The 23,777-nt window shown below is 43.2% G+C and overlaps 1 protein-coding gene across 1 annotated transcript in view; it reads right to left on the bottom strand.

Annotated features, from left to right (window-relative positions):
- Positions 1 to 1,106: 1,106 nt before the first annotated feature.
- Positions 1,107 to 23,777, bottom strand: part of LOC143962456 (uncharacterized) — a 30,526-nt gene continuing 7,855 nt past the window's right edge. The window contains exon 3 of the mRNA XM_077471726.1: positions 1,107 to 5,764. Within this exon, the coding sequence (XP_077327852.1) occupies positions 4,037 to 5,764 (1,728 nt within the window). The 3' untranslated portion in view covers positions 1,107 to 4,036. The remainder of the gene's footprint in view (positions 5,765 to 23,777) is intronic.

The raw sequence follows: 23,777 nt of genomic DNA, 5'->3' as shown, positions 1-23,777 counted from the left end.
GAGACTTCTGAAGGCAATGTGTTCCACTAGATTTCAGTTAGGGGTATCAGAGTAAAGGGGGCTGAATACAAATGTACCCCCCACACTTTTCACATATTTTTTTTTGTAAAACGTTTTGAAAACCATTTATCATTTTCTTTCCACTTCACAATTATGAGCCACTTTGTGTTGGTCTATTACATAAAATCCCAATAAAATACATTTACGTTTTTTTTTGGTGGTAACATGACAAAATGTGGAAAATTTCAAGGGGTATGAATATTTTTTCAAGGCACTGTATATCTGCTGATAAATACTGTGCGATTTCTATGCTGATTTCAATGTGGGGGTGTTGCAACCCTGGCTGGTGGTTTTGGGGGTTTAACAAAATCTAGAAGCCCCTTTTATTGATAGGGGGACCCCCAGACACCGCTTTCCCCATGTGAAGGAGTATGTGGGGGTGAGCTATTTTTTTGCTATATCACCACCACTTTTATACCACTATTATAGAGGAAAAAAAAAACTTTATTCACATTAACATCTCCTTTCCTAATTCCTGCTCCCATCAACAGGACACATCTAGTGATTATAAGATACAACATCACAATGATACATTATATTAGGATCCATTATAAAAGTGATCCAATAGAATTCTATTGGTGATCCATTCTATGGGGACACCTCATATTAGGATCCATTATAAAAGTGATCCCATAGAATTATATTGGTGATCCATTCTATGGGGACACATTATATTAGGATCCATTATAAAAGTGATCCCATAGAATTCTATTGGTGATCCATTCTATGGGGACACCTCATATTAGGATCCATTATAAAAGTGATCCCATAGAATTCTATTGGTGATCCATTCTATGGGGACACATTATATTAGGATCCATTATAAAAGTGATCCAATAGAATTCTATTGGTGATCCATTCTATGGGGACACATTCTATTAGGATCCATTATAAAAGTGATCCAATAGAATTCTATTGGAGATCTATTCTATAGGGACACATTCTATTAGGATCCATTATAAAAGTGATCCAATAGAATTCTATTGGTGATCCATTCTATGGGGACACATTATATTAGAATCCATTATAAAAATTGGCCAATAGAATACTTTTATTTTTTTTTTATATTTATTAAATTTCAAAGATTGAGAATGTACAAAATGGTGCACAAATATTCTACCAGTTGTACAATATAGTATAAGTAAGAATATTTACCAACAAGAAAAAGAAAAACCGGAGGAAAGGGGTCACCTTAGTAAGCATAGGTTCGGAGGTGGAGGGGAATGGGTCGCACAAACAGCCGGTTTTACGGGGTATGCCCACTGATGCCGGTGTCCAATTGCTTCCAACGTTTTGAAAAGGTGTGTAATTTGAGGTAAGAGTAGATTATCCAATTGAGTTAGTCATTTGTAGGACTTGTAGGTGGGCTATAATAAGGGTTTTGAATGGAGGAACTCCTGCTATCCTTGATCCAAAGGTCCCATATTTTTCATAAAAGTTGGGATTTGTAAATGAGTTTTCATAAATGAGAATTCCATTAGGAAGTGATTGTTGAGAGTGCGTAGAATTTCTTCAAACAAAGGGGGGGTTCTGGTTCCAGTTGCGTGCTAGAACCAGTCTGGCTGCTATGGGAACGTGAGAAATTATAGTTTTGAGTTGGGAGGGAGGTCTGTGGTACCCTCACCAAGAAGTGCCATTTGCGGACTGAGTTGCTCTGCGGAGCTTGTTATAGATGTTACAAAGTCTGAAATTGTTAGCCAGTATGAGGAGATACAGTACATGGGCAGTCCCACCAGATGGGGTACCGGGTTCCAGGATGTACGCACAATCTCCAGCGGTTTGGCCAATCATCTGGGAAAATAGAGGCGAGTTTGGTCGGAGTGTAATACCATTTGGGGAAGGTTTTATGTATGGATTTATAGTGTGAGATACATTTGGAAATCTTTAGAGGCAGTTGTAGGGAGGAATGCAATTTACGAAGAGGGATGGAGAAATGAAGTAGTTGTGAAGTAGAGATGTGAGATTTCTTTCTTGGCTGAAGTGGGAGAGTCATAAAAGGATGTCCAAGAGAAGATTATTATCTTTGTGTTTAAGAGCTTGAAGAATTGATCTTATGTTCATGTACTCATTGCGATTACATTTTTTTGCAGTTTCATAGTTAGTAAGGTTGAATAAAGACACCAGTCCATCCAGTTCAACCTGAGTGAGTGTCTACAATTGTCCCTATCCCTGTACATTGCACACTCAAATTGGTCCCTACCCTTAAGGAGCCCACAATCCAAGGTCCCAATTCATATACTAGGGCCAATTTTGGATAGAAGCCAATTAACCTACCTGCATGTCTTTGGATTCTCAGAAGGATAGCAGAAAAGAGTTGTTATAAAGACCTCCGATTTGCCGCATACCACTCTGAGTCCAGCTACTGACTTTGAGTCCCGAAGCAATTCCATCACTACGATGGAGAGGGAGCGTAGGGTGTGAGTGGAGAGTGAGCGTAGGGTGTGAGTGGAGAGTGAGCGTAGGGTGTGAGTGGAGAGTGAGCGTAGGGTGTGAGTGGAGAGTGAGCGTAGGGTGTGAGTGGAGAGTGAGCGTAGGGTGTGAGTGGAGAGTGAGCGTAGGGTGTGAGTGAGAATGCCTGAAGTCGGTTGCGTTATAGAGGACGGGGTAGAGAGGCTTTAATAGAGCTTAAGCTGTGGTGAGGGGGCTTGTATTTGAGTAGCATTGCTGAGAGAACGTTCTTAGCCCTTGTACACACGGTTGGACATTCCGATTACAATGTCCGATAGGACCGTGTTGTCGGATAATCCAACAGTGTGTGGGTTCCATCTGACTGGTTCCTTCGGAATATCCGACGGACAAAGTTTTCCAGCTGGGCTATAACATTTTCTGACAACATGATCTGATCGGACTTTATCCGATCATGTGTAGAGAATTCCGATTGGACAAAGTGCCACGCATGCTCAGATCAAATTCCTAGACCAAAGCTATTGGCTACCAGCCTGAACGTAGTCCCGTCCTAACGAAATAACGACATCACGTTACGTACGATCGGATTTTCTGACAACTTTGTCCGACTATGTGTATGCAACAGTTTCGGACAAAACCCGTCGGACAAAACCCGACAGATTTGGTTGTCTGAATGTCTGACCATGTGTACAAGGGCTTAGGTGGAGGGTGGAGAGCGAGTCCTTCAATCAGTATCCATGCAGGCTGATCATGAGAGAGTCACCAGTGCTTGATGTGTTCTATCCAATAGAATTCTGTTGGTGATCCATTCTATGGGGACACCTCATATTAGGACCCATTATAAAAGTGATCCCATAGAATTCTATCGGTGATCCATTCTATGGGGACACATTATATTAAGATCCATTATAAAAGTGATCCCATAGAATTCTATCGGTGATCCATTCTATGGGGACACCTCATATTAGGATCCATTATAAAAGTGATTCCCATAGAATTCTATTGGGAATCCATTCTATTGGGGACACATTCTATTGCGGACACATTCCAGTTTTAGTAATCATACATTATTATAGTAATATCATTATATTAGTGATAAATCCCATTTTTTTCTTTCACTAGTAAATCTTGGGCTCATTTCTTCATATGTTTCCTCTGAGATTTTTACTTTGATTTCCACCCCCTAGTATAGATTACATAGAATAGGTGGGAGGAAAGAGTGGAGATCTGTCCCATCACAGTGACTGGACTGGACCCTGCACAGAGTGACTGCATACGGCAAAGGGGCAAATAGTAGGGGGAGGGGGAGGGGCAGGAGGAGGGAGATTGCTGATGTCACACACTGTGTTAAATTTCTGTTAACCAATTAAAAAGAAAATAATATGGCAGATTATCGTGGGATAGATTGATAATAGGTAGATCATTATATAGGCCGCCCATTTCCTCACTGACCAATAGGAACATGTTACTGCAGTAACTGGACAGCTATTATACCCAATTGCAGTGATCAGTGACAGAGGGAGAAATCTCACTTATACTTATTTATATTAAAAACCCTGCAGGATACTAACTAAAGCCCCACCCACTGCATTATTCTATTGGTTGTATATTCCACCAATCCCATCCCTCCTCCCTGCGATGCCACCAGTCTCCTGACAGATTTCTCCTGATTCCCCTCATGTATCTTTATACAACCTCTCCATACACCTATCCCAGCATGGAGGGGCTCAGTGAAGGTGGTGGTGAAGGTGTGGAGATGTCGGATCGGGTCACACAGATCATAAAAGGAGATCCGTCCGACCTCATAATCCAGATATATCCTGACTCTGTTACTGGAGAGATTGGGGGGTAAGAAGATCACATTACTATTATGTTTTATTGTACACTGATCACCATTCCTGTACAAACCCCAGGACATGTTATTATCTCCAAGCAGTGACTGCCCTCCTCCCCTGTCTATACTGGGGTAACACATCCCGACTATCCATAGATCTGATCCCCCGACATCCACTTCCCAGTAATGTCTCCCTGAGGAGAAACTCCGACTGCTCAACACCTGAGACCAATACTGAAATCTCTCTGGTGTTTTGGGGTGGTTCTGGTTTCTATCTGACATGGATACAGTTTTCCTGTCATCTGATATATGGAGATAATTATGAGCTGTATTTACATCCAGTAATATGTCTGCAGCTTCCTGTATGGGGAAGTATACATTTACCTCTGTTATTATATCAGATAAACCTGTGTGTAATGTGTGTGATATCCCATCCACATCCAGACCCCCTCCATCATGGAGGAGCTCCTCATATCTCTCTCTGTCCTCATTATCTCCATCCTCAGTATCACACAAGTCACCTGTGTCTGATTCCTGTAAGACAGTCAGTGGATCCGTCACGTTACACAGCTCCTCAATGTGACGCAACTTCCTGGACAGCTCCTCCTTCTTTATTTCCAGATCCCGGATGGAGATGGAGATCCGCTCTGCCCTCCCGGAGATTTCCCTCAGGACTCTCTTCTCCAGGTCTTCCAGACGTCTCCTGAGATCTCCCAACAGGACAGTGACTCTCTCGGTGTCACCAGCTGCTTCTTCTTCTACTTTCCTCCTGTGTTCCTGCAGACTCTGGACTCTTTCCTCCATCTTTTCTCTCTTTCTTAGAAGTTTTTGCAGAACATTCCTCAGTGTCTCCTTCTTCTTCTCAGAAGCCTCAACCAGTGACTCCACCTGGTGTCCTCGATGTTCTCCAGCCAAACTGCAGGTCACACAGATACAGGTCTCATCCTCAGTGCAGTAATACTCCAGGATTTTCTTATGGACGGAGCATTTCCTGCTCTCCATGGACAAGGTGGGGTCACATAAGACGTGTTCTGGGGACTTTTTGTGGACTCTCAGGTGTTTATCACACAGAGAAACCTCACAATGTAGACAGGATCTAACAGCAGGTACAGGATAGTCCACACACTGAGTACAGATGACCCCGGACTCCTCCTGAAGTGGCTGAGCAGACAGTAAATTCTCCACTATGTTACGTAGAGTTATGTTCCTCTGCAGAGCAGGACGACCCTTGTACCTTTTTCTGCATTCTGGACAGGAATAACCTCCAGACCCCTTCTGTGTATCCAGCACACGATCAATACAGTTCCGGCAGAAGTTGTGTCCACATTTTAGCATTATAGGATCTGTATAAATGTTCAGACAGACGGAACATTCCAACTCAGCTCTCAGATCCCCAGACGCCATCGCTGACAGCAGACGAGGAAATGAAGTTAACTTCTCTGACACCGGAGAAGAATGCAGTTGGGAGGGTCACTTCCTCCTACACAGGGCGAGGCTGGGCCATATATGTGATATTTGACACGGAGATCAGAGTACAGAGGGGGGAGGATTTTCTCACAGCAGTAAAGATAATCATACCTCCCAACATTGGAAGAGAGATAAATGTGGAAAGAAACATGGCACACTAACTGGATGGATAGAATTTTAAACAAAAATTCTTAGGAAAATTCCTATGAAAATTCTCAGAACATTCAACTGTCGCTCCAAAGATTTTGTTTCCCCTAAAAATTTGATCTTTGAACGAATAGACTTCACCGAATGAAAACCACATACACTGTTGGAAATTCATTCTATCAAGAAAAATTTTCCATCCTGCCCCTTCGAATGTTCTCATCACTGAATTAAAAAATTAACATCAATTTGACCCCGCTAATGATTAAAAAAAAATTAACAAATTATCTTAGAACGTACTTTTCCTAAAAAAAAAATCATTCAAAATTCTACCCATCTATGACCAGCTTAAAGTGGGAGTAAACTCCCATCTCTTACTTTTACCTATAGGTAAGCCTATAATCAAAGCCGTAGCTTGTGGACCCGATGCAAAAGTTGACCTGGGTCCCCCACCCACTACCACCCACCACTTCCACCGTGCGTGCAGATACACCCACCACCCGCCAAGATACTCAAAGTGGCTTAAGAGTTTTGAGTTCCCAGACTTCCTCCTTAGATCAGAGGACAGGGATTGCCGCTGGAGAATCAGAGGACAGGGATCACCATTGGAGAATCAGAGGACAGGGATCACCGCTGGAGTTCAGAGGACAGGGATCACCACTGGAGAATCAGAGGACAGGGATCACCACTGGAGAATCAGAGGACAGGGCTCACCACTGGAGAATCAGAGGACAGGGACCCCTGGCAGGTCACTTGGCAGAGCTTCTTTCCCATCCCAGCACTGTATACAGCTCCTCCCCCCACACGTCACAGGGCTGAAATCACATTCCTATACACACAGTCTGTCAGCCTTCACAGGGGGTATCCTTTTTTTTCCGTTGTTATGACCTGGGAAATCCCCTGGTTGGAATGGCAATGTAGTCTCAGTAGGCAGATACACCCTGTGCAGATCGTGGCTGACTTGCTGTGTTGTAAAGGAATGTGATTTCAGCCTTGCGGAGGAGGAGAAGTATAGAGTGCTGTACTGGGAAAGGAGCTCAGCAGACGGGCATAGCATCCAGGGTAAGGGGGGGGCGATTAGGGGGCTTTGCTGGGGTGGGGCACAACTTAGATCTGGGGGGGCAAAGCCATGTGTCACAAAATCTGGAACCTGCAGCCCCTCAGGAGGCGTTAAGGGATTTGTTTTAGCAATTTCTGAAGGTTTCTCTGTCAGTGTTGGCAGATGTTGGGGTAAGGTCACCTCCTGGAGGTGTGTGTCGTTTCCCGAGTTGTCACAGAAGTGGGATAAGCAGACATCCCCGGGTGGGGGGTACAGAGAATCCCAGCTGGTGACTAGGAGACACGGAGCAGTGTCATACCTCACTAGTGACATCGGTCCCATCATGGCTACAGGACGGCACTCTCCTCCTCTTAACTCGCTGAGCTCGGTTACCATTCCATGTTGCCAGCACACAGCACAGATACTTCCCCATCCTGGGCTGTTCTCACCTCATGCTCCTCTCCATTCAGGAAATGGCTCACAGCTTCTCCCCAGCCAATGAGAACAAACGGGTGTGGACTGTGGAAGGCATAGTGGAAGCCCAGTACTGGAGCGTGGCTGTGGGACCCTAGGGCAGATCGGAACAGGACTTTGTGGAAGATATGATAATATGTCAGGGAGGCTGCAGGGGCCCCCTGGGGTTAGGGGTGGGGTTGCGTTTGTGACCCCTGCAACCCATTATGCTATGCCCATGCCTATAATAATAATAATAAATAAGGAGAAGGAAAAAGGCAATGGAGAGAAGGGAAAATATACCCAACTGAATGTAGATTTCCAGAGGATAGCAAGAAGAGACAAAAAGTCCTTCTTAATCACCTCAATACAGGCCACTTACACCCCCTTCCTGCCCAGACCAATTTTCAGCTTTCAGCGCTCTTACAGTTTGAATGAGAATTACTCAGTCATGCAACACTGTACCCATAAGAAACTTGCATCCCTTTTCACACAAATAGAGCTTTCTTTTGGTGGTATTTAATCACTAGTATTTTTTTTATTTTTTGTGCTATAAATCAAAAAAAAAAAAAAAAATTTTGTGAAAAAAGGGGGCGTGGCCTGGCACGAGAGAGATGGCCGCTTGAAGACAGAGCTCCGGAGCGGTGTGTCAGCTCTCTCAGCCCAGCGATCATTACACTGCAGAATGGGAAGGTTATCCAGAGGAGGGGCACATCACAATCACCCCCGCACCCCGGGAACCTCAAAACACAAGCAGATTCCGGAGCTTTTCATGTCCCAGAGCCAGGGAAGGAGAGGTGCGGTGGAGGACAAGATGGCGCGCTCCAGCACGAGGGAGGAGGAAGAGGACTATGACGCCGACTCCATAACAAACTCTGAGGATCTGGTAAGGAACACTTTATCACCAGACCAGCCGCTTACACACTCAGCAATGATGGACATAGCAGCAGACATTAAAACAATCGCTATCCACAGCGATCACTGATTTGAAAACAGACATCCTAATGCTGACTGAACAAATGGCGGCAAGGGAGAGGGCAGGCAGGCACAGAGACAAAGCCATACAAAGGCTAGAAGAAGTCTCAATTAACCACTCACAGCATCTGATTAATGTAAATAGACATTTGGAAGATTTGGATAATAGGGGCAGGAGGTGTAACATACGAGTCAGAGGTATCCCAGAATCTGTACCAACAGAGCAGATAAGACAAGTCCTCTGTACAGTGTTTAATAATCTTCTGGAAAGACCTCAGGAATCGCCCATTGACTTTGACAGGGCACACAGAGCGTTAAGACCTAGAGCCCCTGACCCAGCCCCCCCTCGGGACATAATATGCTGCCTATCTAGCTTTGCCCTTAAAGAGGAAATACTCCAAAAAGCAAGGCAAAATGATCAGATTCTGTTTATTGAAACTGTAATCCAATTGTTCCAAGACCTCTCCCTAATCACTCTCAGGAATAGAAGAGCACTTAAACCTCTCCTTGATGTCCTCAGAGAAAGAGGGTTACAATATAGGTGGAAATTCCCATTTGCGTTACAGGTGAATAGCAACGGGAAACAATACCTCCTACGTACCCCGGATGAGATACCCACGTTTTGTAACAGTATACAGATAGATCAACTGGAGTTGCCGGAGTGGTATCAGGAGTTCCGTCTCCTTCCCCCCTGTGTCTACCGCCTCCTCACCACCGAGGATTTCGCCTTGTAAGCCGCCATATGTGAAAGGGATTGGAGGGAAAAAGAAAAAGCTTTATGAGAACCGTCACCTGGCCACCCAACCGCATAAATCCAATGATCTGCAGGAGAACCGTTAATGCATTGGCGATACTTTGGGAAGACAAAAAGAGTAAAACTTGCGCTTGGTAAAAAATTAATTGGTATAGAGAAAATTCAATTCAGAGAAAAGCAGCTGAGCACAAAGAACCAGATACTAGGTCTAAATAACAAAAATGTGAAAACAGTGCAGCGCTTGATATATGCCAGGTGACTGAATATAGTGAGACAATAAATAAGGAAAAAACTTTCAAAGATAATGTTTCAAAAAGTAAAACCTCAGTGTTAAACAATATACTTGTGCATGTAGTGCAATGAAAAAATGGGTTATTAAACCAAAAAAATGATCAAAAAAACTATTGGAAGGACAAATAATTATTTGGACTGCAGCTTAATGCTGTAGAGCACAAACCTGTGATTAAGTGAACAAGTAAACAACAAAATTAAAAAACAAATCAAAACAAGTCCCATGCTTTGAAAAAATTTAGTGATTTACAAGGGCCCATACATGTGAAGATATAAGTTCGTTGAGTGAAACCGTAAATGGAACTTTATAGTTGAACGTGAATAAAACTTTAAAATTCGTCCCAGATATCACTGGTATAGGTGCTTGACCACGTAAATTCTTTCACTGTACAATTAAAGTAAGTAATGAAGGCTTACCAGAGCCATCTTTAATAAGCGCAGATACGAACTCCCCAACGATTGGGATCGGACAAGATCGTTCCTCCGACACTCCACGTGTAGATGGATGACTCGAATCACCTTTCCGGATAGGAAGGTAAAGAATGACCCACACCTTCGGGTGTTCCTTGAACGTCGTCCGTTCCGGTCCGTTCGAAAATTATTCAAATTGGCGTGTCACAAAATAGATAAAAAAGGAAAAACGCCCAATCGTGTGATAAAGTCTAAAACACGTATACTTTATTTTCAACCAAATAGACGTTGAAAGATGCAGTTGACTCAATGGAGTCGTATAAAATGAAACGAAAGAATTGCTAGCAAAAATATATAAGATACTTTGGGAAGAGACAGTGACATCATCGCAGTTTTCTTTGAAATTAGTACTGTTAACTTTATGAGAGGGGGGGCGTGTCTGGCCGTGGAAGGAAATGGCTGCTTAACTCCTCAGCTCCGTCTTGCCCGCAGATTTCAACACCGGTGGACCGGGAGATATCGAGCCGATTCGTCATAAAACTATAGGAACGTCTTCCCGTGGACAATCTGCAACTCGCTCGCGTTCCCCGAGAGATCAGGGAACCCGCTCCGCGCAAACTATCCCGGAGCTCTTCCGAAGCCAAGGCCCTAATATGGCCGCCAATTCTCCCGCCCGAGGCCACCTCGGTATTACCCTCACACCAACGGAGCAAATTCCGACTTCAGCGGAAGGAGTACAAACCTCTCATCAACACCCGACTCTACAGGACTTACGGGCTGTAGCGACCGACATAAAAGACACTCTCACAACCGCCATTACGGATCTCCGTCAAGAACTACAGGCCATCACCGGCCGATTACAAGCGGTGGAATTACGGTCGAACCAGCAACAACAACTGATCCGTAACCATGATCGAAGGCTGGATACTCACACCCTACAGCTCCGGGACCTAAACCGACATGTCGAGGACATCGATAACAGAGGCCGCAGACACAACCTCAGAGTGAGAGGCCTTCCGGAATCGGTCGACAAGGACCAACTACTACCGACTGTTACATCTCTCTTCAACCAACTACTTGACAAACCCCCACAATCGCCTATAGCGATGGAGCGTATTCACAGGGCACTCCGTCCGAAAGGCAAGGAATTGGATCCCCCTAGGGATGTAATATGCTACGTTAACGATTTCGCCATTAAAGAAGATATCCTTAAAAAGGCGAGAGATAAATCGAACCTACAATACGAGGAGTGTACCGTCCATATCTACCAAGATTTGGCAGCAATCACACTCCGCCATAGAAGAGACCTACGCCCCTTACTGGATGTCCTGAAAAGCAGAGATATTCGCTATCGTTGGCGCTTCCCGTTCGCTCTTCAAGCAACTCGTCATGGCCGCACGGCTACTCTGAGAGTCCCGGAGGATCTCGATCAATTCTGCCGAACGCTGGACGTACCGTTCGTTGATCTGCCAGGATGGTACGTGGACTTTCGAATCCCTCTCCACTACGGAGACCATGTGGAAGATGACTATATGGAATATCAGACCGCCAGCTACCGTAGGCGCCGTTCGCCCTCTATGCCGAGAACGAGGGATGACCTTAACTTCCGACACCCATCTCCAAGCCCGACTGCAGCTCCGTTGTCTCGTAGAGCACGAAGGTCCCGCTAAGATGTAGGTTTCCATGTCCTGAGAAAGGCTAACACAGCCTAGGATACAGTGATTTCCTATCTCACTACTGTTACACTTTCTTCGAATCGTTACCTGCCGTTGCGGAATTTTCTTTTTGTTTCCGTTACCGAACAGCTTAAGTTACCAAACAGGCTGACCATTGATTCGTTACTTTAAACACCATCTTCGTTACAGAACAACAAACGCCCACGAATAGCAGCGATGACCTCAGCTTTCCACAGAGGATATACAGACCTGAACATGTCTCCCGAACGACAGGATAAGAACACTTAGCTGAACTTTGGCACTTATGAAGCGATAAGATTCGTTTTCAGCCGGCCCCATTTCAATCTTTCGAAAGGACACTAGTCTCGTTAAAGCTAAGTAAAGTTTGCAATTACCCACACTGACCGTGTTGCCAAATCTCAGACCAGGGAAGGTATGATTGCTTGTCATATGCTTAATAAGATCACAGGAACAACTCTGCACCGTCCGGGTTGATCAGTTGATTCACGGGCTTAGACTCTGTGCATATATTCCCTAATTGGTCACCATTATCCCTGATGAGTCTATAAATACCTCATATACCCCTTAATGCTCCTAATGCATTCCTCTATTACAATACAATGATCTTCTGCTCATTCTACCTGTCCTTACCTTGGTCCAATACGTTCAATATATGGGCTAAACGTAGTGTTATGCCCTTCCCTGAATAATATCTGCCCTATACTTCCCCCCCTCTTCTAGACTTCAAGGCTACGGTGTTTGTTAAAGAGGGGTGGAAAAGGAATATGCCTGTAAAGGTTTCATTGCAGTCACGCTGCTCCTGCTTCCAGCTCGAGCTTTTAGGATAATACATGTCTATACTTCCGATGCCGGGGGGGACACTCGCCGATACTTTCAAACGGTAACACTGGCTACATGTTTTCTATAAGTTTATAGTTTAACGGTTTTACAGTTGCACAGCTTTGATGTTTTATGTTATTTTAATATATATCGCATTTTTCACTGTTATTAGCATTGCCTACTAATATTCCTTATATCACCAATCCGGTAATAGGGACTTTCTAGTTTACAGATATGATATTACAGTTTAACCTATCCTTACCTTTTGCGATTCATGACAAATAATTTAGATCTCTGATTCCATACCCTACACTTATACCAGATTCTTATGCCTCCCTCCACCCCTAACTGTCCTTTTCAATCAATACACTGACAAGGCTGCGGGCAAGATAGACTACATGTCCCAACCTATCTTACCCCGTGCTTGATTAGATCTTCTGATCGAGTTAATACAACTGAATCCAGCATATTGCCGAGAGGCTTATATCTTTACACTATAATTCTTCCTCCTCTTGGCTCACGATCCTTCCGCGACTGAGACAACCCCTCAACAGTGGACTTCTCTCATAGTTTAATCCGCATTTTCCCCTCAATCCACTGACCAATACTGGCTTCTCTACATAGGAATTCCCTCTCTACCTGAAGTAGAATATAGGGACTCCCCAGTGCCAGTACATCTCACATTCGACACATAACGGTCGAATCCCCCCAGTAGAAGCCCTACCGGGGAAATATCTCTCTTAATCCCCTTCTCCCTCATTTTCCATTGAGCGACCATTTAAACCTTACTTCCGCTCTATCCCTCCACCCCGTTCCTCATTCCCATATTTATCGAATCTACACCTCAATTCTATTTCACCACCACTAACACACTACTTTCAGGATGCCCGCACATCACAGCAGGACCTCGCCCATTAACGCCACAATAGTTTTGCTTAATATCAGGGGCTTAAATATACCAGAGAAGCGTTCCAAACTATTACTCACCATGCACAGATATAAAGCGGACATTATATTCCTTCAGGAGACCCATTTTAGAACGAATTCAGTCCCCAAATTACATAACTATCGATACCCCACAGCCTACCATGCCACCTCCCCCCTTTCTAAATCAAAGGGGGTGTCTATCCTCTTTCATAAAAACTGCCCCTTCCAGCTTGCAGATCAACTAGTGGACGAAAATGGTAGATACCTTATTCTTAAAGGACAATACGCAGGCATGAAAATTACCCTAGTTAATCTTTACGCCCCAAATAATCATCAGGTTCAATTCTTTAAATCCTTAACTAACACTCTGATCCCCTTTCAAGAGGGAACAGTCATCTTCGGAGGAGACTTCAACGTCCCTATGAACCCTCTTTTGGACACATCGTCGGGTACATCTTCTTTGCCTTATAAAGCTCTGAAAAGTATAAAAACCTGTCTACAAACCTTACTTCTTCACGACACCTGGCGAACCCTTAATCCAGATGGTAAAGATTTCACACACTATTCAGCCCTGCATAAACGATACTCCCGTATCGATTTCCTCTTCCTGTCACAACGCGATTTACCTTTATTACAACACGCTACTATCGAGTCTATGATCCTTTCAGACCATCATCCTACCTCCATAATTGTAAAATTCCCTGACACCATAGCACCTAAACCCATTTGGAGACTTGACCCCTCACTTCTCTCGGATCCTATAATAGTTACTGAAATTGCCTCACACCTTCAACACTTCTTTGCGGAAAACACACCGTCAGATACCTCACATCCAAACAACTGGGCGGCCCACAAATGTGTTATTAGAGGATCTCTAATAGCACTGGCAGCAAAACGAAATCGTGCACGAAAGAAAGTATATACAGATCTCATTGAACGGATCAGTAAATTAGAAGCTGCTCACAAACACACCCAAGCCGCAATCTCCCTCCAAGATCTTACAAACGCCCGAAAGGAACTCCTGGAACTATTAGACAAACAAACGCAACGTAAATACATACTAAGTAAAAAATCATTCTATGAATATGGTAACAAAGCGAGCAAACTATTAGCCAGAGCACTCCAGACCAAAAAAGCTAGCAACACCATTCACTTCGTGACGGACACTGCCGGTAGACGATTAAACAAATCCGCAGACATTGCCACTCAGTTTGTCGAATATTATACCAAACTGTATAACCTCCCTCAATCAGACACCCCGAATGATGTTGCTTCTAGAAACAATAAAATTAAAGACTTCCTGCACCAATATAGTCCCGACCCTATACCCGATAGCACAGTCCAAGAACTGGATGCTCCCCTGACGATGTCAGAAGTCCTATCTGCATTGAAACAACTTAAATCTGGGAAGAGTCCGGGCCCAGATGGCTTCACGGTGGCTTATTATAAAACATTTTCAGAAATCCTTACGCCCCACTTTCTACATGCTTTTAATTCGTTCACCTCACCCATTAGCCCTCCTGAAGAACTCCTTCAAGCTCACATAACGGTTATACCGAAACCCGACAAAGATGCTTCGGTAGTGACAAATTATAGACCCATTTCCTTACTAAACGTGGACTTGAAATGGTATGCAAAAACTCTAGCAAATAGATTACTCCCGCTACTGCCTACAATCCTTAGCCCTGATCAAGTAGGTTTCGTCCCCGGCAGAGAGGCAAGAGATAATACTCTTAAGGCCATAAATATAACTCACTGGCTGTCCGTCTCCCAAAATCCAGGATTCCTGCTGTCGTTGGATGCGGAGAAGGCGTTCGACAGGGTGGCATGGGACTACATGTCCGCAGTTCTCAAAGCAATTAATTTACCGGATAAGATGCTCAATCTCATTCAAGCACTGTACTCCGTCCCGACTGCGAAAGTCAGAGTAAATGGTCACCTGTTGGATGCCTTCTCCATATCCAACGGCACACGTCAAGGCTGCCCACTATCCCCTTTAATTTTTATTTTAACACTTGAACCTCTATTAAGACGATTGAGAGAAAACCCCGATATTAAGGGCATCGAGATAAAGGGGCAAACATATAAAGTAGCTGCCTTTGCGGACGACATTCTCCTTTTCCTCTCAATGCCCCTTACATCCATTCCCAATCTACTTCAAGATTTTGCCACGTTTAAAACCCTTACTAACCTACAAATCAACTTTAACAAATCTAATGCTCTGAATATCACTCTTCCCTCTTCCCAATGTTCCCTTTGTCACGCCAACTTCCCTTTTCAGTGGAAAGACAAATCTATCACCTATCTAGGTATTCAACTCCCGGCTTCCCTCACGGACATTTACCATCTAAACTACACCCCTCTGCTACAAAAAATTACTGACGACTTAAAGATTTGGTCCCCAGAACGTTTCTCTTGGTTCGGTAGAATTGCAATCATCAAGATGAACATACTTCCTTGCATATTATATGTTATGCAAACTCTTCCGATAAAGCTTCCTCCATCTTTTTATACGACATATCGTAAAATCTGCACAACCTTTATATGGCAAAAAAGCTGTCCACGTTTAAGTTTCTGTCGATTGTCCACCCCAAAACCTAAGGGAGGCACCGGGCTCCCTGACATTCGCAAATACCACATTGCCTGCCATTTGACTAGAATAATCGATTGGCACACTCATGATACATCCAAAGCTTGGGTTCGTCTTGAACAATTATTTTCTCCTGTACCATTAACCTCCCTCCCATGGATCCAGCGCCAATCTCATGACCGACTACACAAAACCCACCCACTAATCGACCCGACCATACATTCATTCCGTTGGGCTTGCACTAATCACGGAATCTCATCCATAACGGGACCTATGACCCCACTTAGAGGAAACCCTGACTTCTTACCGGGTATGCATCCATCCTTCCCGATATTAAACTGGCCGCACAACACAGTGAGGGCTTTCCATTTTTTCCACAATGATACCCTTTTATCACATTCACAACTAAGAGAACTCATGCCTAATGCATCCTTTCCCTTTTGGACATACCTTCAACTCCGCAACTTTTTTCGCACCCAGAACCCCCAAATTCAATGGTCCAAAACCTTAACTACGTTTGAAAATATATGCTCTACTGGGGAACATCAGCGCCATATGATATCATTTACATATTCACTGTTATTCTCTGATTGTGATCGAACAGACCTCCAAACAAGACAAAAATGGGCTGCTGAACTCCACTTAGACCTCTCTGATGATGACTGGGAAAATATTTATAGGTATGTCCATAAGGGAACGGTTAATGTGCAAACCCAGGAAACTGCTTTTAAAATAGTCTCGAGATGGTATCATACACCCCATAAACTTCACCGAATTCACCCTTCCAACCCCCAGACATGCTGGAGATGCAATAATGATATAGGGACATTCCTCCACATATGGTGGACATGTCCACTCCTCCAACCTTTTTGGCAGGAAGTCCATAAAGTAATTGAGACTGTCACAACATACCGATTAGATTTTTCACCTGCTCAATTTTTATTACACTATACGACTGCATCAGACCGCTCTTACTTCAAATCCCTGGCCATGCATATGGTCAATGCCGCTAGATTATGTATTCCATCTAAATGGCGCTCCCCAAATCCTCCACTTATCACAGAGTGGTTCAACCGCATCAATGCAATAATGCAGATGGAAGACCTTATTCATCAAACGAAAGATACCCCGTCGAAATTTACAACCACTTGGTCGTGCTGGATCCATTATAAATCCACAGATGCCTTCAAGAACATATCATCACAACCCTGAATCGTTTGACAGATAGTGTAGATATCATTCTGAACCTACGTACCTATTCACTTCCAGACACCCTACCCCCCCCCCCCCCCCCCCGAATATACACTACTCTATTAGAGTTAAATTAAAAGTTCGCTCTCCCCAAAGCTACTCTAACCCTCCATTCTTTTATACCTTTATGCTATTCAACTGCACTCTATATAATAAAGTGAGTCAAATTCATTGTATCTTGCTATTGACTAGCGGCTGCGTCCGCACTTACTATATGTCCAAATTCTTTAAAAACTGTGATACATATGTATTGTGCTATCTTGTTTATGTTCTACTCATATTTCGCAATAAAAATTGTTTATTAAAAAAAAAAAAAAAAAAAACTTTATGAGAGATTTAACATCACACATTTGTTCAGTGGAGTAGTGAACCACTCTTTTTGCTCTTTCATGCAGTTACTGATAGCGGATTTGAAGAGCATTTTCAGGTTGATTGTTAATCTTTATTTTCAAAAAAGCGCCACTAGATGGAGCCAACACATTACCACATAAATCTTACCTACCGCTCACTATCCTACCCTGGTTTATTGTAATGTAAGTAACCGACGTCTTAACTACTTTGGGAACATGGAGTCACAGCTGAACCTTCGTTGCCCATGGGACATTCAACCGGAGAGGCTATTTGGATATTGTCTGGAAAATGTTCACATTGTTAGAAAAGTTTTAAATGTTTATTGTGTGACTATTAGAAAAACAATAATCCTGAGACTGATTTGTTAAAAAGCTTACTTCTGAGCACATTATTGTATTAACTCATTGTATTGTTTTGTCTTAATTAACTCCATAGTAAGTTGTAGGATGATTACATTTAACTAAATATGATAGCCTAAGAATGCACGGAATATGTATAGCTTATAAAGTGCAAGCCTGTGCCATGACACGTTATTTATGTTCTTTCAACCAATAGAAGCACAGAGATGTTATTCTTGTGGGATATGTGAGGGCGGAACACTTTCTTTTGTTGAGACTTTTTCTTCAGCTTTCGTGCTGTAAGCATGTCTCCCTGTTGTGGGCCACATCAGAAATAAATTGTTTGCTTCTCAGAACACCTGATGTTTTTTTACTGATCACAAGGGAATTTCCTAACATTTTTGGTCTTTCGAGCCGGGAGCAACACGCTGGTTTTCAGATCAGACGGCCCGACAACACTTCGGTGAGTATTGGACTTTGAAGCTCACCGAACCTTACAAGTCCCCCCAATCAATGCTATTTGGTGAAAAAGGGGCGGGGCCATAGATCTGAATTCCACTGTCTGTTTCCGAACCTTGTGTGATCCAGTCCAGGTGTTTGAGAGGTAAGATAATTTAAATTATTCTTAATTCTTTCTGAGTCTTTTCTTCTCTTTCTCTTGCTTCTGGTTTAATGTGTTGTAATTGCCGACATTGGTATTGATCGTATAATATCTAGATGATCCAGTGCTCGTAGACAGAGACACTTGGGGACGTTGTCTAAGGTAAAAAATTACGTCGCCCGCTGTCTGGACAGATAACAAAAAGATTTGAGGTATACCGAATGTCAGAGGTTAATTGCCTGACTATTTTAAGCGCTGTTTAGTTAAGTGATCTAATTTTCTTCTGTGTGTGTTTACTTTATCTTTGTTCTGATGTTTTTTCTCTTGTATTGACATGTTTTTTGTGCTGGTATTTCTCAGCAGATAAGAAGGCAAATTCACTGAACTCTCTCCCCCTCCCCCTCCCTTCATGGAAGGATTTCTCCTGATCCTGCAAGACCGTTGTAAAAGTTAACCCTTGATTAGCTATGACAATACAGAAGGGTTATATTGTATATATTGAAACTTAGCATAAAAGAAAAAGAAGGTAGATGGCATTTTGGAGTAAATAGAATGTTGTAGAATTATCAGGTGGCTCGATGAATGTGAAAAGAAATGAAAAAAAAAAAAAGGCTGAGGATGTTTTCATTGCAAGAAGCTGTTTCTCAGAAACAAGAAAATGCAGATTGCCTGACAGAGGTTAATTTGTGCATCTGTGAAAATATTAGGACTTTTGGTGGGAAAAAGAGTTTGAAAAATAGTCTTAAAGTAAATATTTATATTGGATTGGAGTTATTTTTAGAATTCATAGACTTTCAACTGTGAAGTGTTAATGATGCAATGCTGTTTATATTTGGGTACATTTATAAGTCAAAAGGCTAAGTTCTGAATCAGAATACTAAAAAAAATTAAAAAGAAAGAAAGTTCTATTTTGGGGTCCTGTGGATAAGCCTAAAATATCAGGACCCAAAGTTCAAAAAAGGTATGGGTTAAAAAATGGCGGAATATTGGCTTCAGCATGCTAGAATTAGGGTAGAAGGAAGAACAAAGGAAAAATGCCAAGCCCAATTGCCCCTAGTGGACAAAGAGGATGATCTCATCTGCTACACCCAGAGACCACCTCCCTATAATGGTCCTCCCCCTCAGGTGCAAGTAACTGCCCAGAGTAACACCTTCCCTGTGACATCCACCCCTTTCAAAGGAACCGCCTCTGAACAAAACCCCAATTCCACTTCCTCAATCTCTCCAGACAGTAGTTCAGTCTTGGAGATGAACAGATCGATCCTTGAAACATTAAATGACGCCATAACTCATGTATTAGGTGCCCCAGCAGGAGCCAAGAGACTAAGTAAACCTCCTATTAGGTATGGTGTGGAGGATGGTGAGGAATGCCCCTTGATAGAGGTCCCAAACCCAAGGGGAGGACAGAATGATGCACTGGGCCAGCCATATCCCTTGACTATGACTGTTTTTCGACCATGGACTGACAGTGATATACAAAAGGCTACAGAACACATAAAACATCCAAAATTAGGTCCAGCTGAATTCATTGAAAACATAGAGGGATTACGGAACAGTTATAAATTTAATGGGGTGGAAGTAGAGAGAGCCCTGAGGAGAGTATTAGGGTCAGATTGGGCTTCGGTAAAGGGGGATTGGGACCCCTGCGCCCCAGCAAATGCACATGGACGGGGGGATCCATTGCCTCCAGAAAGCCCAGACTTAGGAAACAGGTTGACTGCCCTACTGAACAGATGCCAGCTTAGATGGGTACAACGGACTGATTGGAAAAAAAAAGGAAAAAAAATATATGACAGTACAAGAAGACAAAGAAAGTGTCAGTGACTACCTAAATAAATTACGAGAGATTTTTAGAGTGTTCTCCGGGCTCCCCGAAGCTGAAGATGTGAATAGTGCATATTAGCAACAGCTAAAGATTGCTTTTTTAAATGGATTGAAACAGGATCATAAGGATTACATTGTTAAAAACATGGTTACTTACCGAACTGCATCAGTTTTAGATGTTTTACAATATGCTAAGCATTCTGAGAAGTATTTGAAAGCAAAAGCAAAAAAGAATGTGAAAATAAAAGGTTCTTATGCAAGGTGATGAAAGAGAGGAGGGTGCAGAAGAGTACACTGCTGAGGCAGAACCAGAGGGGTCTCATAGAGGAAGGATTACTCTACAGAAATAGACAGTGCAACGAGAGTACTTCCACCCTGTGTACAAGCACTGGTAGCATCAGCGGTGTAGTGGTTAGCACTCTCGCCTAGCAGTGAAGGGGGTCACTGGTTCGAATCCTAATCATGACGCTGCCTGCCTGGAGTTTGCATGTACTCCCCGTGCCTGTGTGGATTTCCTCCGGGTGCTCTGGTTTCCTCCCGCACTCCGGAGACATGCAGGTGGGTTGATTGGCTTCTGTTCCGGTTTGGCCCTGGTATATGAATGGGGACGTTGGATCCTTGGGGGTGGAGAACGATGTGGGTGTACAGGGGTAGAGGCTAGACACTCACTCAGGCTGAACCGGATGGACTGGTGTCTTTATTCAACTTTACTAACTGAAAAGGTACTGCCACGAAGTGATCTGAAAGATGTACCATTATCTAACCCTGACATGATACCTTTTGTTGATGGTTCTAGTAAGAAAAATGCAGATGGCACAAATGCAAAAGGATATGCAGTAGTGACACAGGATGAGATTTTGGAAGCGGGGCCACTACCAAAACGTTATTCAGCACAAGTTGCAGAACTTGTAGCACTGACAAGAGCATGTATACTGTCAGAAGGAAATTTGTAACCATATACACTGACAGTCAATATGCCTTTTCAACAGTTCATGTTTTTGCACAACAATGGAAAAGCAGAGGGATGGTCACCTCCAGTGGTAAACCAATTTCACATACGGACTTCATTTTAGAACTCCTAGATGCAATACAGTTACCAAAAAAGCTTGCAATCTGTAAATGTCAAGCACACACAAAATATACAGACCCCATCTCAAAGGGAAATAAAAGGGCAGATGAAGCTGCACATAAAATAATGACGAGAAATCATAGTGATAGATCATACAGTCCTTACTGATATGCAGCAAAATGCCCCCCCTGGGGAAAACAATATTGGAAAACAAAGGGTTACACAATAATTGATGATATTTACACATCACCTGAAGGGAAACCGGTATTACCAAAATCTTTATTTAGGTATGCAGCAGTATTGACACATGGAGTAACGCATGTGTCAAACAGGGGGATGACTGAGATGTTAAATAAAGTATGTACAGCCTATGGATTCACAAATTACTCAAAAACTTTTTGCTCTCTATGTCTTATATGTGCAAGACACAATGCTCAGGGAGGTATAAGACCACAGAAAGGGAAGTTCCCTACACCACAATATCCATTCCAACACATTTGCATGGATTTTATTGAATTAGACAAATGTGAAAGGAAGAAATATTGTTTGGTACCCAGGCACCCTGACCAAATGGGTGGAGATATTCCCGACAGGAAGTGCAGATGCACAGACTGTAGCCAAAGCATTACTAAGAGATATTATTCCTAGATTTGGAATCCCTGAAAGGATTTACAGTGATAATGGACCCCATTTTGTAATTAAAAAATATACAACATTTGATAGAAGTGATGAGAATTAAAGGGAAATACCATTGTGCCTATCATTCCCAATCAGCTGGATTGGTAGAAAGACATAATGGCATTCTAAAAAGCAAACTGAGAAAAGTTATGGAAGAAACAGGTAAAAATAATTGGATGTATTGCCTACTAGTAGCTGTGACCAGTATGTATATCACACCCCAAAAGAAGATGAAAAAGGTGCATGTGGGAGATTGGGGTCTCAATAAAAAGTAATAAAAAAAAAGCAGTGGTAACTCCCCAAGGTGGGATGGTCCTTTCAAAGTCCTTTTAACTACCCCTACTGTGATAAGGATTGCAGAGAGGTCTACCTGGATTCACCAGTCCCATTGTAAAAAGTTTTACAGGCAGAGTAGGGCCAGTTGGCTACAAGAGGTCCAGAAAGTCCGGCTACAAAGGGAGGTCTCACACAAGGTGGGACTTGTCTCAAACCGGTGAAGTCTCCCTCCCCTTCCAACTCCCCTATCCTATCCGCTGGAACTCTGTAGCTGGTTAGGATGAAAGGGACAGTAATTATCCTTGGGTTACTGGTGACTCTAGGAGAGGCATCCATAAGAGGGGGTAGGCGCTATGGAAGAGTAGAGGAACCTTTGGATTGGGAAAGAACAGGAAAAGCATTAAATCCAAAACTTTATAGAGGGAATAACTAGCACTATACTGGTAGACTTCTGTCAGATTGCAGATTGTGGGGATACAACTGGGGCTAGAGGACTTCTATGGGCAGATAAATATATCTGCTGGCTCTGGAATAAGGCAGGATGTCAAGCATGGGATCAGGCCCTATGGACTACAGCGCATCAAGATTGGGGGTATAATCAACCAGGGGCTAAAAAGAGTGGTATAAAGGAGAGACTAGTAATCACAAAAGCGGCCAACTCCCCCTGCACAAATAGTAAGAACTGTAACCAACTATTAATAACATTAAAGGAGCCGAGGAAGGAAGATCAGCGGTTATATTCCATGGGAGCATGGGTGTCAGGAACTGACCCCTCAGGAACATTTTTCCTTGAGGTATTACCACCAAATAAAATTAAACAACAGGAAAAAGTAGACTCAGAAGGGAAAGAAGTAGGCCATACTAAAATAGAAGTTCTGAGTATAACTATAAGATTCACTAACCTAACAATAGAAGATGCCATAGCTTTGGAGACGGGCTACCAAGAAAAAAATGAGTGGTTAGAATGGTTGAGGTACACGGTTAGAACTCTGAAAAAGGAAAACTGTTTAGTTTGTGCCGGAGCCAGACCACATTTAGCAACAGTTCCTTTTCCTCTAGATCACAATACAGATCCAGAAGGTTTAAAATGTATGTTGCAATTGTATAATAAGAGCTATAAACCTGAAGCAAATTCTACTTGTCACACATTGAGTTTGTTGTTTCCCCCCAGTACAGAGACCTCAGATACCTCCAGCGGTTCCCGCTTATCCGGCCAACTTTACTTGTTTTGCACTCCCAGGGACCCGTAGCGCGGTGGATCTTGGGTCACTACCTGATGACTACTGTGTGGAGAGGATTAACACGGACAACGGTGACTGGGTTGGACATGACATTCAGAGAGCTGATGTCTGGTGGATGTGTGGGGATAAGAAACTGCGAGCTAGACTACCGGCCGATGCCCAAGGGGATTGCGCTATGGTCCAGCTGGCTATGCCCCTGAGAATCCTGTCAGAATACCCGTGGACTAAGAGTCACCGACAGTATCGTAGGGACACCTCTCCCTTGGGGTCATTTGACTCTC

This window comes from Lithobates pipiens, unplaced genomic scaffold (genome assembly GCF_037356315.1).
Source record: "Lithobates pipiens isolate NorthernLeopardFrog02 unplaced genomic scaffold, aLitPip1_a1.2 Scaffold_8, whole genome shotgun sequence".
In the NCBI taxonomy this organism is placed as follows: domain Eukaryota; kingdom Metazoa; phylum Chordata; class Amphibia; order Anura; family Ranidae; genus Lithobates; species Lithobates pipiens.
This window is presented reverse-complemented; position numbering and strand designations above follow the sequence as displayed.